Consider the following 18175-nt stretch of genomic DNA (forward strand, 5'->3'; position numbering starts at 1 on the left):
TGATGTGCCACTGCAATCAGGGATATTGTTGTTGTTGCTGTTGTTGCATCCGTCTGTTTTTGAGAGACAATGGAGTGTGCCTCCAGGGGTGAAGTCAAACTGCTGCACACATCGTGCTCATTCTGGGGTAGCTTGTCCACCTTTGGTCCCCACCCTCTGCTCAGCTCTCCCCTATGGTTCCTGGAAGCTGTCAGCCTGTGGCAGCAGCAACCCCTTCGGAATGGCTTTGACCAGTCGGCTAAACCAGGTGAGGGTAGCCAATGGGTCTCAAACCCTCACTGAGTTAGGGACTTCCCCAGTATATAGGCTCCAGCAGATTGAGCCAACAATATGTGCATGGAGGTCCTGAGCTGCCCCCAGGACAAGATCCCTTTCTCAGCGTCACTGATGTGGTCCAAAGGAAAGCAGAGCAATATGTTTGTCACCAGCTTGGTTGCAGGAGTTGACAGAAGGAAGCATACAAAGTGCCATCCTACCGTTGTAGGGACTCCACTTGTGTATGGTTTACTCCTTAGCCTTTTCTTCTGAAGATATCCCACAAGGAAGCGGAGGTTTAGGATCATGTTAACAACAGCAGCAGCAACAACAACACTTAAGCTGCCCCTCTCATCAACCACCTATGGACCCACAGGGTGGAGAGGAAGATCTTTTTAAAATGAGCTTCTGTATTTCATGAACTGAAGGCTGAGAGAGATCCCACTGGAATGTATATTTTCCTTCTGTTTTTAACCTAAGAAACTGGCATGGGGGTGGAAGGGATTGCAGACAACCCTTTTCCCTCCAGCTGGCTTCTCTCAGCAAGTGGGGGGGGGGAGGCAGTGGGGAGATTTTGAATGGGAAAAACAGCTAAAGGGGAAAGGGTTAAGAAACATCTCTCTTTGCTGTCCTTTTGCTTAAATCTGCAGCCTCCATACAAAGGAAAACAATCATGCGCACACAGACACAAATAACCCATGGGGGAAAGATAGATGTGATTGCGTGTCACATATAAAGAAATAGTCAGGTAAGATTCTCAAGGTGACATCAGGGACTTTTGAGAGATAATGGGCTCCTACAGTGTTGGGAGAAACCCACCAGATGGCACTGACACACTGTTCTGTGCTCTCTGCGCAATACAGAGTGAAAAATGAATCAGCAACCCAGAGGGGAAGCTCCTGTCAAAATCCTGACTCACGTCACTAGAAATAAATATTCAGTAATGAGCTATTAACCTTTATGGTTCCCTAAGGGGGCATGGGGAGGGGACATGCTAAATACGATACTACAAAGCTACACGGGATCCTGCTTAGCTGCGCAGAAGCGCACCTTTGCAGGATGCTTCCAGGCCAGAGGCTCCTCAGCATCAAACTCCAGTGTGGGCTTGGGTAAAAGCATGAGATAGACAAAGCCTGCTTGCATAGGGCTTTCAAGCCTGTGATTAGTGTGAAAGAACAACAAGAGAAAAAAGATCTGAATGATTCAGATAAGCTTCAGGCATCATTGCAGAGGAAAAAGAAGAGACTGGTCCATTGGGAGGACCCATACTGGACCAGGATGACCGACCCTGCCCCCCACTCCCTTCTGTTCTGTTCTCCATAGCAATGCTCATGTCTTGATTTCAGCTCCTCAGCTCCCTCTTCATTTATACTCTAGCCACATCAGGAATCATATGATGCTTCCAGACACGGATGATTTAGCAGCGGCCAAGCATTGCTGTTTTGCTCTGAGCTTCAAGAGGAATAGCAACGACTCTCCTTCCAGACTTCTGGAATTCAAATAGCATTCTGCAGCCAAGTGGGCAGTCCTTCTTTCCCCAGTCATAAATGTGCGGGATAATTTTTAGAAGGACCATATTGTGTGTTTGTGTGAAATAAAAGCATTGTTTGGCAGGGTGGAGGGAATGCAAAATTTACTGAACAGCTGCCTGATTTATTCTACATCTGGGGAAATTATGGAGCTGTTCCATGAAGTTAAAATACTTGGGATTTTCTTAGCTCTGAAAAAAACCATTAAGAGCAGTGTGTTTTGTTCATGATGTCATGCAGTTGCTCCATAAAAAGTGAGTAAACAAAGCGAGGCTATTTCACAGTAAATGCTCAGTGTGAAAACAGCCGTAGAATTTGAAAGCACCAAAACACTATCACACCATCACAGGGCAACACTATCTGCCCACCAACTTCTCACTTCTCAAACCTGAATCGCACACTCCCTTTTCACTTTGCTTGAAGCAAAAGTAAACACAATGAACGATGCCCACAAAACATACTACCCATCCTCATTCCCTTTTGGAGTCTTTCATGTGCAGTATCTACACTTTCTGACACTTTAGATTTGCTGGAGCCCTGCAGCCAAAGATCTGGCTAGGTATTTCAAATCAGTCTAGGTGAATTTCTGCTTTCCTTGCTGCTGAAGTTCCTGGCCATGCACGTCTTTCCCACCAGCCCACCCTTCTTGTCTCAGAATCCTCCTCCTCCTCTTTCCTTGGATTTTCTTAGCCCATAGCTGTCAACGTTTCCCTTTTCTTGTGAGGAATCCTATTCGGAATAAGGGAATTTCCCTTAAAAAAAGGGAAACGTTGACAGCTATGTCTTAGCCATTACTTCCTCTCTGCTTTATTTTCCAATCCCACCTTCCCTTAATCTGCTGCTTCATGAGACACAGACATTTCCCCCTTTGCAAGTACCTTCTGCTTCTATTCCTCCTTCCTAAGCATTACAGCAGCTCAGCCAATCTCTGCCAGAGGTCTTCTCACCACCACACATTTTAAAAAACAATCTTTACGATACTGATTTATCTGTTTAATCTGTGTTATGTACTGAAGTTCTCACCCTGGGCCAGTAGGGGGATACTGTAGATAGTTATGCAAATGAAGGATCGAAAGTGAAGTTCAGTGATTGGATAGTTTTAGAAAATGGCAACAGTTACATTGTTCTGGAGCTCTATATAAGCAGGCTGACTGAGCTCCTCAGTCAGTTCTGTTCCAGCTTACAAATAAAGAGCTGCTTTGGAAGAATCGCTGTGTCATCTGGTATGTTCGCCCACAACTTAACAATCTGCATCTAAATCTGTTTACCTTAAATGGTCAGGCGGCATTGCAGCCTGGCCACGGGCCTGGTCAGTGATTGGGCAGTCAGCTGGGTAGGCCTGGAGGCCTGGCTGCAGATGGGCCTATGGCAGGCCAGCCTGGGTCTGGGGATTCCCCTGGGGGCGGGCTCAACCAGCCAATGTCCATTGCTTGGGTCTGCCCCCTGGGGAACAAATTGAGGCAAGCCCAGCACTCCTCCTTAATTTTTCTGTTGGATTTATTTGTTTAATCTGCATCTACATTTTTCTCCAGTGAGCTCAGTCCTTTAATCATCGCTACAGCCTTGGTTGGTAGGCTAGGGGACTCTCCTTCCCCTCCAACAGAATCATGGGAACTGTAGTTTCCCCTTCACAGTGGTACAATTCCCAGCGAACATCAGGGATTTGAAATTCTAAACCAGCAGTCAGCAGTCCATGCCCGCTGAACATGCTCAGTCTTCAGTGGACTGCTATGAGTCTTCCACCACACCCCGCCTGGCCTTAGTTTTCTTTCTTTAAATATATTTGTACTTTGTGAACACTGAGGTTCCCCCAAGTCTGTTCATCACATCTCTCCCTCTCATGTGTGGATGGTTCTATTTTGGCTACGTAAGAACCCACACTCGGAGAACGAGTTCCTTATTAATTTATAGGGTAATCCCCCCCCCCTTCACTGAATTGAAACCAGGGCAGCGTGATGCCTTGGTCTTGCTTTGGAAGAATGAAAGAGAGGAGCACCCTAGTCCTAAGCCAGTTCAGGATGTACGAATAAGTACATTTTGTTTTCTAGAAGTTTCTCATTTTTCCATTCCTAAATTCAGTTTGTCATTAAAAAAAAACCCCTCACAATTTCCCTCCATATTTTAGTGTGTATTTATCCTAATATGCACATATTTGTAGCCAATTTTGACTAATACAAGTATTTTTGCAAGCAATTTCCTCTAATACAATGTATTTTTGTATGTTATTTTCCCTAAAAATGTCTTTTAGCCATTCTTCCCTTAAAATACAAATTTGTGCATATATTTTGAGGCTGGAGAACTGCAGGGAAGTGAGAATTTTCAGGGATAGCGGCATTTCAGTTAGCTTTCTCCACAATCCCTAATCCTAGTTTGGATTGGATTTAGCATGCAGAAATTATGCCCTGGGTGCCATTCACCTCACTCCTGCAAATATATCTTACATTACGATGGGGGAGGTAGAAAGGAAGTGTTCTGCTTTCAGTTCTGTTTTTAACTGCAACTATTTTTAGAATTCTTAAACTGTTTTAGAATGCCTTTTATTTACAAAAAAAATGTGCAGATGTTTACTGCTCTGGGCTCGTTTGGGAGAAAGGGTGGGGCACAAATTAAATAAATCAATCAATTCCTGCTTCCTGGGATAGGAGACTGTCACAACTTTACATTTATTTTCTCATTTGTCTGCTTTTGCTGACTTTTATTAGAATGCTGCATGCATCCGTTGCCAAGAATCTAATGGCTGGAAAAAGAAGCATACATTGTCTGTCAGTGGGGCTAATATGCCCACGATTTTTAGTGCTGAAAGCTTCTAGAGCTACTATAGCCAAGCATCCAGCCTACCTACAGTTAGCTAGTGTCAAGCTGAGAAAAAAAGGAATAGCATTTCCCTTTTCTCAATCTTTCCCCGCTTCCTGTCTCTGCCTCTCTCCACCCCACCCTACTCCCCATTTCCCCCTTGGCTTTTGGCCTGAAGATTTAGGCATCATTTGAATGGAAAGCTATTAGCTTTGCCTCGTCACCCCATTTCCAGGGCACTAATAACTCATCCCAAGCTCCCTCTCTCACACGCCGCATGTCGACTCTAATAGCTTGATAGATCGGGCAGTTTGGCTTGCTCCTCTGCGTGCTGATTCAAGCACGAAGTTTTAATAATTAGCCACATAAATACAAGTCCATATAACAAGGATGCGAGAGTTTTCTCCATGGATGAGGCTGTGCTGCCACAGCAGGGGGCCTTACAAGTTATGATATTAGCAGAGCTTTGTGTGAGGAGGCTGTGTTTCTAAGACCGAAATAACAGGGGGCTGTGCCAACACACAGCAGTGTGGGGTAAGTAACTAAGGCTTTGTGAGCCCGGAGGACCCAGTGCTGGAATAACAGGGGCTTGCGGGTTAGTAGTGAATACAGTGGTATCTCAGGTTAAGTACTTAATTCGTTCTGGGGTTCTGTTCTTAACCTGAAACTGTTCTTAACCTGAAGCACCACTTTAGCTAATAGGGCCTCATGCTGCTGCCGCGCCGCTGGAGCACGATTTCTGTTCTCATCCTGAAGCAAAGTTCTTAACCCGAGGTACCATTTCTGGGTTAGCGGAGTCTGTAACCTGAAGCGTCTGTAACCTGAAGTGTATGTAACCTGAGGTACCACTGTACTTGAATTTATGTTCAGCTGTTCATCCTTTTATTAACTTAGTAATATTAGGCTAATCTGGAAGCATGGGCAGTGCACTGGAAGAGGCTCCAGCTCATAGCTGTCAAGTGTCCCTTATTTGAAGGGACAGTCCCTTATTCCAGCGCCATGTCCCGCTGCTGTCCCTTATTGATGGATGTCCCTTAAATGTCCCTTAAATGATGTCCCTTAAATTTCAAAGGAAGCAGCTCCTCTCCCTCCCTCCCTGCCGGCCAGGGAGGAGGGAGGCTCCAACTGTGTTGCTTGGCTGTGTTGCTCACCCAATAAGAAGTCTAAGAATGACTGGGGGTGGAGCCTGCATGCCTTGTGTGTGGCTAGTTAATGCAAGCTGAGGGGTTTTTTGAATGCTGGACACCATTTTGTTGCATGTGCTGCTGCAAACTTTGGAGTGCAAAGCCAGGCCGGGGAGCCATCTTAAGTTGAGGCTGCATAGGCCTTGTGGTGCATGTGATTCAGATTCTATTCAGTTGAACCTCTGGTTACAAAGTTGGTTGGACAGTGTTCTTGAAGCTACCCAGCATGAGTTTGATCAGACTGCAGGAGGACAGGAAGACGAGTGCCTGGAACAGGTGAGGCTGCAGGTCCCTTATTTTGGCTGCTGGTCCCTTATTTCCAAGGCCGCTGGTCCCTTATTTTCAAATCTGTAAATTGACAGCTATGCTCCAGCTCAGTTGGAGAGCACAGATGGTGTGAATGGACAAAATCCCAGGTTCCGTCTTCTGCAGCCTCTCCAGTTAAAAGATTCCTGGTAGCAGAGCTAGGAAAGACATCTCCCGGAGACCTCAAGGCTGCTGCTACATGGACCAATGATTTCTGACTGGCTGAAAGACATCTCTTTATTTTTATAAGGCAATATCCTCCTCCCCCCCCCCCCCCCGGTTCGACAGAATAAAGCCAGTCACATATTTGGCAGAATGCACACTGATAACTAGGCTGACACTCTCCCTTGGCGGCGGCTCCTAGGGACATGTGAGGGTGCAATGTCAGCACTTGAGTTTTTGTTGGATGCTGAACTCAGAACTGCATTAAGTGGGATGTTGAGCCGTTTCGAGAGGGACATGAAAATGTCTCCTAAGAGAAGGTACGAGGCTGTAAGCAACATTTTTCGCTTTTTCTCAAGAGCCAGATTTGAAAAGGCACGCAATTTTCTCTCGTCCGCTCTTATCCCCCTCATGTTCTGTAATTCCTTCAGAATACCCAAGGAGTAGAGACTGGGTTGAGTAGAGACAGATAGAGCAGATGTTTAGCAAGACGGTAGTTGAGTACGGTATTATTGGCCATTACAGGCTCTATAGCGAATGCAGTCTTGAAAAAATGGGCATACAATATACATCCCAACCTAATCAGAAATAATAATCTTGATTACATTCTTTGCCCTATGCTAGGCAAAAAGTCAGGTTAGATGCCAGTAAAGGTACTTTAAATGATATGTTTGGACAAATTGTGTTTCGTTTCCTTACCTGTGTGTTGATTCGGATGGCCCCAATGGAGGGAATTTCAAAATAATATCCTTAAAAAAAGAGAGACAAGAAAGGCATGACACAAAGAACTTTGGAAGTGCATTTTAACATGGCACCTCTTAACTCATCAACAAACCCACTTGTGTGTCCCATCAATTTCAGCACACCAGCCCCACAATCAAGCAAGTTGTGAATAATCTCATTGTTTTTAATTAGTCTAAAGTATGGATTAGATTGTGGCCAAATCAGGCTCCTGTTTCAGATCTCAGAGCTTGCTGGTATAGGCCACATTGCATGCTGTTACAACTGGATCTAAGAGATATGTATTGTGTATATTAAAGGGCCAGAAAAAGGTGTGGAGATGGAATACCTATCCTTCACGAATAAGTGGAAAGTGAAGAATTGAATATATCTATCATCTATCTATCTATCTATCTATCTATCTATCTATCTATCTATCTATACACATGGCACCATTCATACCCAAAAGCGAGAAAAATAGATTTCTGACGCGAGGAACTCAAAATCTAACTTTCAGAAGCGGTGTGGAGGAGAGAGGTTCAGATAACAAACAAAAGAGAGAAATGGGATTTGAGATAAGCAAAGGAGGAGTGGGGGGCAAATTCAATTATGCACACTTGGGTTCCACTTCAGCTTGAGGTAAGTATCCCTTTGGGATCCGAGGAGGGATTTGAGGAAAATAAGATGGAACCATGAGGGTGTTCTGCGCAGGATTTCCAGGCATCGGGGCAGCGAGGGAGAATGGGTTAAGGCACTGGAGACAAAAGGAGTCTCTCAGGTGTCTGGGGGTCACAGTGTTGGAGGAACAAAGGTCACAGGGGACTGGAAACATACTTGGCACACAGGCAGGGATGGAGGAGGAGCCCATTTTAAACAAATCTATACTCATAATTCGTTGGTTCCAAACCGATCAAGCTTTGTTCACATCAGAACACCTCTTGTTTTGAGATCCTGCCTATGTTTCAGTTGTTCATGCATTGTCATTTTTTTAAAACCAACTGTATTTATGCAAAATTATATGCAAGAAATGTATATTATATGCATAATATATATAAAAGGGTCAGGCTTCATGCTATACTATATTTCTACAGCATAATTTTACCCACAGCAAGATAGCACAGTCAGTAAGAGCACGAGACTCTTCATCTCAAGGTCGTGGGTTTGAGCCCCACATTGGGCAAAAAGATTCCTGCATTGCAAGCGGTTGGATCAGAGGACCCACATGGTTCCTTCCAACTGTATGATTATGATACATATGATTTTTATATCGTTATTTGCATCGTAATATGTATCTGTTTATGTGCTGGTTATTTTAGGAAACCTGGAGTACATATGCATATAATATGGAGGAATTGTTTGTGGTCTTAGCAGAACCAGAGAAAAAAAGTTGGCTGATAAGATGAAGGTGAGATACAGGAATTGGGGGGGGGGGGGAATCTGTCTAGATAAATTAGACCGGGATTTTCAGAAGATTCCACCACATCTATGGCTAAAGAGGGCTTTCCAGTCACGCTTAAGGGATTTTGGTAGCAGAGCTTTATCTTTCACCCAGTTCTCTTTTTAAAACAGATTTTCCCGTTGTAGGAAATATAGTGGTACCTTGGTTTTTGAACATCTATGTTGATGAACATTTCAGGTTTCAAACGTCATAAACCCGGAAGTAGATGCTTTGGTTTTCAAACATGCCTCAGAAGTTGAACATGCCACATGGCTTCCACTAAGTGCAAGATCCTGAGGCCTAGCTGTTGGTTATTGAGTTTTCGGTTTTTGAATGTTTCAGAACTCGAACAGTCTTCCAGAACGGATTACGTTCAAAAACCGAGGTACCACTGTAATTGGTGCCACTTACAGTGATTCCCAAAGGCATTGTGAGACGAAATGGCTCTGGGTAAGGACACTACCTTACAATGTAGCTTCCTTTCAGGGAATCCTTCCCCCTGAGGGAAAATGTCTATATGCTTGATAAGGCAACCAGGCCCCCGCAACAATGTCCCCAGAATAGTGACGTGAGGTGAAATTTTTCGTAGGGGAACAGTTAGGGCCCGAGCATTACAAATATGCCATTGTCATCTTAACTGGTTCCCATTCCATTTCTGAGCCCAATTCAAAGTGCTGCTTTTTCACTTCAAGGCCCTTCATAGCTTGGACTCATGGTACCCGGAGGATTGACCTTTCTGTACATTTTATTATCATACTCCTTAACTTGTTGTTTTTAACATGTTTGTATTTATTCCATAAGTTGCCCTGATAGCTTTTTACGATCTGAAGAGAAACCAGAGTATACCCTGACCTGATAACTTTTTGTTACAGAAGAGCCTATAAATACTGAGTGAACAACAAGCAATCGGCCCTTGGAAAACAGCAGCTTCAGCTACTCCTGCAATAGTTCAAATTGTTTTACAGTCCCCGACCACGTAGCTAATGCCTGCTTGCCACCCACCATGAACGTAGAGGTCAAGCAAACACTGAGATGAAGAAGTCCAATTCCTGCTTTTAGGTTTGTTGCTGCGACCTCAGTAATGTCACTCCAGCATTTCTGAAGCCAGTAAAAGGTTCACAACAGCGGCAGAAAGAAATATAGCTTGCATTTCATTGTAGCTTTGAAAAAGCGTCTAAGGACAGTTACCCAGCAGAGGGAGATTTTCCTTTAAGGCAGGGGGGAAAACACCCCCAGCTTGTTTCTCCCTGAGTTAACTGATCTCACGGAAGAGCTGGCCAGCAGCCTGATGTCTCTTGCAAACACCAACAAAATGCACATCACATAGCGGGCGCTGAACCTGCATTGCTTGCTCTGCAGCTGCTGCCTGGGATGGTTGTAGCTAAAATCTTCCACGTCTTTCCAAGGGGAATGCCACATGATGGAAAGAGCAGGAGGCCAACTTGAGAGCAGCAATAATAATAATAATAATAACTACAGTCCATTTAGCATCCGAGGCTTTTACAGCAAATGTCTTTTGCTCTATCTACTGGTCTATGGCATCTGTCCATCAAGCACATTAGTGGACTACTCTACCCAGTGCAACTATTGGCCCATCTATAGCATCTGTGAACCTAGCTGTCCACAGTGCTGCCCATCATTCTGAAGCATCTGCCTATTTAGTTACCATATCTTTTTAGCAGCCCCCCTATGAACTCTGTATCTGACATCTTTATCTATTTCTCTACGACTTCCCTCATTTATGGTAAATTCATCCACAATAAATGAAGGACACTGTGCCATTATTTTCTGTAGACAGGGAAACAGAAGTACTGACAGAAAACAAGTGCCAAATGATGGAAGAATGAATAAGATACAATGGCAATTTCTCTCACACATTTTCTGTTCACATGTTTTAATAATCCTTGAGAAACCTAATTGTATAAAATATTTACTGACATGATGAGCTTGTAGAACTATGATTTTCCCTCTTTGTACACAAAGGCATTGCACAAAACTTGAATGTGTAATTGCATTTATTTTGTTTTATTTATTCATATAGAAGGTCATTAGTTTCTTGTTAAAGTTTGTCTGGTTTCTGTTGCTTTTCAAGTTTAATGTTCTTGGAAATAGTTGCTGTTAGGCAGAACTTTTCCAATAAAAGTTGTTTTATACAGTATTTTCTACTTTCATTGTGTAAACCTGAGGACTGGGATTGCCTTGGTTTTTAAAAAGACTGACCCATAAGTCACTCTGAAGACTTTTTTGGCTGAACAGTAGAAGAACAAGAATGCTTAAATATGTTAGTACATCCTTGAGATGTGCATTTGGCTATAAGCAGCACAGGACTATCTATCATCCCAGCCCCCAATGTACTACTCAATCTACAAAAATGCTGCTCTAAGGCTGTCTACCCCAGCCGTTAAGTGGTTATATGGGGAAACAGTAATACAAACATTCAAGCTGCACTGCATGCAAGGAAATGTTAGTACTTCTCTTGGATCTACAGTGGTACCTCTAGTTATGAACTTAATTCATTCCAGAGGTCCATTCTTAACCTGAAACGGTTCTTAACTAGAGACGTGCTTTCACTAATGGGGCCTCTTGCTGCCACTGCGCTGCCGGCACACAATTTCTGTTCTCATCCTGGGGCAAAGTTCTCAACTCGTGGTAACTCTTCCAGGTTAGCGGAGTTTGTGACCTGAAGCGTTTGTAACCTGAGGCATTTTTAACTCGAGGTACTACTATAATACATTATTGCTATGAGTTTGTGGGAGGTAGATTGTATACCTGAGCCCCCTTCTAGTTTCTGGCTCCAGCATAGATTTAATTCCTGGAATAGCCAGGCCCTCTAAATTTGGGCCATTAAAGGAACAAAGGAAGTGGCTCTGTGCCAGATGAAAAATGATAGTTAGCAGTGCTATTTTTCTAGAAAAAGAGGTGCTGGAACTCACCATTGTTCTCTTATAATGGCAATGGCACCCACCTTAGAGGTGCCGGAAGCGATTTACGGCTGAAAAAAAGCCCTGGTAGTTAGAAAGACAAAGGCCAGAGTTGGGAGTTATGTGTGAGAACTAGAAGTGAGAAGTGGTAGGCTGGACATCTGGGAGAGACAGAGCTATGCTGGATTCCTGTTTGATTCCCATAGCTGTGGCTATGTGAGAAGCAAGACCTTTCTGGGGTGTCAATGCTGTGTAAATAAAGCATATATTGTAAGGACATAACATGCTCCACCATCCTTCATTCCAAGGAAACAGAACCGTGGGTAAAGGCGTGGAACCTACAAGGGGTCAGCGGCAGGGAGGGGGCAAGCCGGCGAGCAACAGCTTCAGTGGGATGGTGTGGGGTGCCCCAAAGTTTTCTCTCCATTTTTTGGGGGGGGTATGCTAATCTACCATGCCCAGTGTATATAAATGTAAATTAAACAATATTGCAAAACTTCCCAAAGTCTCAATATTTACTGCTCACATAGAAAGCTGCTCCTGGAACTTACTCCTGTTCGGTAATGTAACTAAAGCATGACATAATATGAATTAGGCCATAGTTGTAAAGGTTGAAAAAGTTACTACTAGGGGCAATCAAGAGGGCCAGATTCATATTATGGTGCTTTAACGAACAGCAAACATTTCCCCTCAAAACAAATTTTCCTCCTAGACCTACAGCTTCTTCTTGCTAACTGTATCATTTTTGCGTTCTATTCAATTGCTGGAATACAATGAGAGTGGACTCCCTTGTCCTCATATTCTTAAATTATATGCCCCTTTTATTCTTGTTGGTAAGTAAACTTAAAGTGGTAGCCAGTAAGAAACAGTTGGACATCCCTCTTGCTTTATCTGCCTAAACTCATTTCTTTCTGGTTCAGGAGTGCCTGCTGTTTTCAGTGGAGCTCCTTCCTGCATGTGATGTCACTATTGCTCTCAAAATGCCTTTGATGTCAGAACCAGAGGCCTGGGGGCACTAGCAGCAGGAGATGACAAGGCTCTCGAGAAGCAAAGGCTCAGCTCCTCCTCCTCATGCCACTCAGAACAAAGGGCACAGAGAGAGAGAAGGAGAGAACAGAGCCTTCATCCATAGGGGAGGGCACTAAGTAGGTTTCCGAAAGGTCACCGAGAAAACACAGGGAGGCAAGTGAAAGCCACAGTTGGGACAGTCATATAGTTGTCAGGGAGGAAAATAACGAAAGGAAACCAAAGCCAACAATAGGACCTTGACAACATAAATGGTTGCCAAAATCTATTCCTTTGCTGTGGTCTAAATCACTGAGCCTAGGGCTTGCCGATTAGAAGGTCGGTGGTTCAAATCCCTGCAATGGGGTGAGCTCCCGTTGCTCGGTCCCTGCTCCTGCCAACCTAGCAGTTTGAAAGCACGTCAAAGTGCAAGTAGATAAATAGATACCACTCTGGTGGGAAGGTAAACGGTGTTTCCGTGTGCTGCTCTGGTTTTGCCAGAAGTGGCTTAGTCATGCTGGCCACATGACCTGGAAAAACTGTCTGCGGACAAACGTCAGCTCCCTCGGCCAGTAAAGCGAGATGAGTGCCGCAACCCCAGCGTCATTCGCAACTGGACTTAACAGTCAGGGGTCCTTTACCTTTACCAGTGGTAAAGTAGATGCTACATGCAATGAAGAATTTGTGGCTGTAAAAAAGTGGAAATCAGCCTTGGAAGACCAGAATCTTGAGAAGACGAGTAGCATTTCCAAGGAAATGTGGGGTGGAATGTGACTGAGGAACAATTTGGAGCAGAAATGTGGCTGGCAGAGTTAAATGTTAAGCAGCTCCTGCCCCAACCCCTTCAATCCAAATAGATCCCTGGGGCTGCTTTTTGTTTTAAAAACCCCACACAAAACCCACTGCTGTTTTATGATATGCATATGTGACGTCTAGTTCAGAGGTCATCAACTCAGCACCCAAAGGCATCTTGGTGCCCACAAAGGCTTTCACTGGTGCCTCTGGGCAGGTGCCCCCGACTATATTTTCCTGGTACAGAGGAATGCTCCCTGTTGTTATTAGATATCAACAACATAACTGTACGTGGCCAATACTGTGTGATCGCCACAGTCAGGGCCAGCAGAACATAGCTGACTTCATACTGTAAGTATAATGTTGCTTGAGGTGGTTGTTACTTTACTTTTTTATTTTGCCATGGCTGCATGGCAGGCCTTTTGTGACTGGTGCCTACAGCACTCTCTAAAAATTCAATATGTGGCCACTGGTCCAAAATGACCTCTGGGCTCCTTTAACCATGACAGGGTTAACCACAGAGCTTGCTTTCTAAGATGAAGGTGTTGGCAATGATGTCTTCTAGGAAATCACACTGATTATTATTTGCTAGATTTCTTGCTGGCTTTCACCAGCCTTCATCCTGATGCCCCAGTGTGGCTTACATCATTAGGCAATATTAAAAACAGTTAAAACAGATTACAAGGGCCTCCCGATTAATGCCAGTTGGGTGCAGAAGGGTTTGTTTACTCGGTGAAAAGGCGGCCCTCACAAGCACAAGGGAGATAATTTCTGTGCTGCTCTGTGACAAAGTCCTGTAGCACCTTAAAGACTAAGAAATCTATTTTGGCACAAGCATTCATCATCAAAGGCCCCTTATTCTTCATTATTTCTTCAAATGCCCTGGAGTTGAGCCATGACACTGACAAGAGTTTCTGGGGCTAAACCCTAGCAAGCTCTGTCTTAGTACAAATTAATTAATCAAGTTAAGCAGTTGAGGCAGGAAACAGTTGTGCCTCTGGTGAAGAGCTCCTCAAGCCTGATCAACGAAATGCTGAAAACAGATTATGACAATTGCTGCTGACATTATTTCACTTGATGTGATGATGTGGGAGTGGGGGAAATGTGCAAGGAAGTGGTCAGAAAATGGCAACAGCCACATGTCTGCCTGATATGAGTGCACGCATCAAAGCTCTGGGATGCCTCTCTTGGCAAGCTCCTGTGCTGGGATGCAGAGGAAACCAAAGCACTTCCATGCATACAAAGACATGCAATAAAGGCTGCTAAGTAAGATGCCCTGATACATACACACGAAGGCATCCTGAAAAAGCATTGTAATTGAAATATACTTGGAGTCGAGAGTGGATTTCATGCTCTTTATACAGCTCGTAAGGGTGAGGAGGAATGGAAGTTCCCCCAGAACGTCTGCTTTATATACATTATTTACACAATGGGCCTCACGTGATTGGCTAATTCCGGGATTCTCCTGTAGGCCTATCAGGTCATGGATTCACTTCCACCTGGAGCTGGATTGGTTGGCTCCTGTGGACCAATCAGACTGCTGCATTCTGGAGCCTATTGTTCTAGGAACAATCAGGCTGCTGCATTCTGAATCCTATTGTTCTAGGACCAATCAGACTGCTGCATTCTGAATCCTATTGTTCTAGGACCAATCAGACTGCTGCATTTTGGATCCTATTCAGCTTAGTACATAACAGTAATAAATCTGGGATATAGTATATGATGATCTTAAAAAAAAAGGTTAAATATAACTTTGTGAAAAATACCGAAGCTTTCCTATTAGGAATAACAGACACAGGTATAGCAAAAGAGGATTGGAAAATATTCCTATATGCCACAGGCGCAGCAAGGACCTTAATTGCCAGAAATTGGAAAAAAGAATTTGTGCCAACAAAAAAAGGAATGGCAGGATAAATTAATAGATTATACTGAATTGGCCAGATTAACAAAAGCAGTTAGGGGACAACCTAGACAAGAATTCCAAAAAGAATGGGGAAAATGCAGAGAATACTTTACCAAACAGTGCCCCAAAATATACACCTGGACTTGTTTTGATTAATTTCTATTGGAGACTTGGCAGTTTTTAAAGTCATAATTAGGAAAAATTGTAATAATCACATATAAAAGAAACAGCATGCAAGAAGTAAATAAGGAGGCCATTTACAGGATAAAGGAAGTCTTTTATTTTAATTTTATTTGGTGTGTGTAAGGGGATAGGAGTTTAATTTTGATAATTAAATTGTCAATGGCGGTGGGTTTGTTTGTATGTATGAGTTGTTGTGGACTATGTTGTAAATAAAATAAAATAAAAATAAATAAAAATAATTCGAACCCCAATGAGAATTAGCTACTACATGTACAGCTGACAGAAAGTCACCACAACTCAGGTGAGGCTGAAAAGGCCAGGAACCGAAGGAGAGAAGAAGAGAAATAGGAATTTGAGCATGAATGACCAAAGGCATTCTCATGGGACAGGACAATGGGAAGATGGATTACTGCAAGCCCAAAGGTTCACAGGCCTCCACCATCTGCTGACAGATACAGGAGGTGTGAAAGGAAAGCCAGAGCTGCTGAACAAAAGGGCAGATGAGGCAATCTTGGATAAATGAGAGGCAGAGACAGGAGACTTCAGATACAGAGGAAGGTGAAGGAGATTAAAGGGGACTGAATGTGATGAACAAAGGGAACTTCAGAGGCAGGGAATGGGAGGGGTGGACAGCAGGGAACAAGAGGGAGGCCTTTGTAAAGCATAGGCAGATGCTACCATACTGGTCTTGCAGAATAAGAGACAAAATATGGAACGTGATATCCTAATCTGTTAGCATAACAACATGCAAGCTTTTAAGTTGCACAGAACCTTTCATCTGTGTAATATATGACCTTGCATACTTTTAAAGAAGCAGAAAGAGATCCAGTACAATAAACTACTACTGATCCAAATGGCTTTTAACTGGCGTGGTCTTATTTTATTCAATATGCTGCTGATCTTTTGATTTACTGTTGCTTCGTTGGGGTTTTGATCATTTGTTTTTGCTGGCTGTTTTATATTTTAAGATGTTGCTTATCTCTGAATTTTGTAATTTTAAAAAGTTTAAACAACACTATATCTTTTAGTTTTTGTGCTTTATAATTGTGGCCTGATGCAGACTGCATGGCTCCAACCTCAAACCCTGCACACTTTTTTGCTCCTCTCCTCCCTCCGTTGCTTTGTTCACCATCTAGCTTGACAAAGAGTTCTGCAGAACTCAAAAAGCTTGCATGCTACTTTGTGACATTTTGGTTTGCCTAATAAAGGCGTTGCCCTACTGTGGATTTTTGAATTTGTTTAGAAAGGTAGCCAAAAATTGTTTTGAACACACACACACAGTGCTTTATCCCATTTTTCTCCCTGAGGGAAAAGTATAAATGGCAAATGATTGTCCTGCACAAATTTAAATGCAAGAGGTAAACTGCAGAACACTAGATGCTTCATGCATGATGACGAACCAGCCTCTAGCCCATGGGACTTGTGCCATTTCCCCTCCAACCCAGACCCGCACCTTGCTATTCCCCCTTCCTTTTCAGGCATGAGAGCTGTGAGGAAATGGAGCTACGGAGTGGTGGCACCTACACAATGGAAGACTTGGTCTTTATTTGACCCTTACCCTGTTTACCTTTCATTGACAAGGGAAAACTTGGTGTGTTCCCCACAGGATTACCTGGATGTTTTTAACAGCTGCTGTTTCCCCCCTGATTATGAATTATTTTATCAAGCGATGCTCCCTGATTCTTATTGCGTGTCTGGTTTCTTGATGATGAATGATTTCTTTATGTATGCGGCTTAGAGTCCAAAATTTTGACTGTTTTACAACAAGGGGAGGAATCCTTTGTAGCCTGAGGGAGGCATTCCCTTGTAGCTACCCTTCTAGAGGCCACATCCCAGTCTTAAAAGGTAAAGGGACCCCTGACCATTAGGTCCAGTCATGGCTGACTCTGGGGTTGCGGCGCTCATCTTGCTTTATTGGCTGAGGGAGCTGGCGTACAGCTTCCGGGTCATGTGGCCAGCATGACTAAGCCACTTCTGGAGAACCAGAGCAGCGCACGGAAACACCGTTTACCTTCCCACCGGAGTGGTACCTATTTATCTACTTGCACTTTGACGTGCTTTCAAACTGCTAGGTTGGCAGGAGCTGGGACCAAGCAATGGGACCTCACCCCATCGCGGGGATTCGAACCGCCGACCTTCCGATCTGCAAGTCCTAGGCTCTGTGATTTAACCCACAGTGCCACCCGTGTAGCTACCCTTCTAGAGGCCACATCCCAGTCTTAGGTAGGGCTAATGCAAACAAGTGCATGAGGCAATGAGGGGATGCAGGGAGTTGGATGGGGAAGTCCCCATAAGACTGCCTCCAGCCCATGGGCCAGAGGTTCCCCCACCTCTCTTTCATACACTGTTTTGGGTGCCACCTCTCAGTAGAAATATGGCCTGTAAATGCTAAAATATATAAACAAACAAAAATATTATATTTATCTGCAGCTATAATTAGTGGCAGCGTGCTGGGAAGGCTCTTGTTTTCTCTGTGCTGCAGCTGTGCAGAATATTCAGCCAAGCAGCACATACTGTGACAGAATGCTTGCTGTTACGGAAACGTCCTCCCTGTTTCTAGTAGGCTTCCTTTCTTTGCCAAAGAGCAAAGTGCTTTGCCCAAACTGTTTATATACTTTGCTGCTGAGATATTGGCCTCAGGTTTTCCTTAGGTGAGCAGACAGACAGCAGCTGGTTCTCTTGGCTGAGCTCTTGGTAGCCATGGAAGGAGTTAGCCCAGTGGAGAGAAGCTCTCCGTAGGCGTATCTGGATGGAGAGTGAAGACAAGAGCATCTATGATCTATTTTCACAAACTAATGTTAGAGTGGATTGGGGGGGGGACTCCATCAAAATAGTATTTAGACAATGAAGTGATTCTTTTGAACTAGAAAATACAAGATGATTGTGCACATAAGTACATTTTCACCAAAAATATACCCCAGAGTTTCATTATAATGTTCCTCTAAAATTCAGCCTTTTGGGTAATCAGGAAAAAACCCTGTTAA

General features: G+C 43.8%; 1 protein-coding gene across 5 annotated transcripts in view; it reads right to left on the reverse strand.

Moving 5' to 3' along the window:
• CACNA2D2 (calcium voltage-gated channel auxiliary subunit alpha2delta 2) overlaps positions 1–18175 on the reverse strand; it is a 537538-nt gene that overhangs the window by 74551 nt on the left and 444812 nt on the right. For all 5 annotated transcript variants that reach the window (XR_013391944.1, XM_077924744.1, XM_077924743.1 and 2 more), the window contains exon 14: positions 6929–6978. Coding sequence is in view for 4 of the 5 variants with exons in the window: in XM_077924744.1 (XP_077780870.1) it covers positions 6929–6978 (50 nt within the window). In the remaining variant the exon portion in view is untranslated. The remainder of the gene's footprint in view (positions 1–6928; positions 6979–18175) is intronic.

This window comes from Podarcis muralis, chromosome 2, assembly GCF_964188315.1.
Source record: "Podarcis muralis chromosome 2, rPodMur119.hap1.1, whole genome shotgun sequence".
Lineage (NCBI taxonomy): Eukaryota > Metazoa > Chordata > Lepidosauria > Squamata > Lacertidae > Podarcis > Podarcis muralis.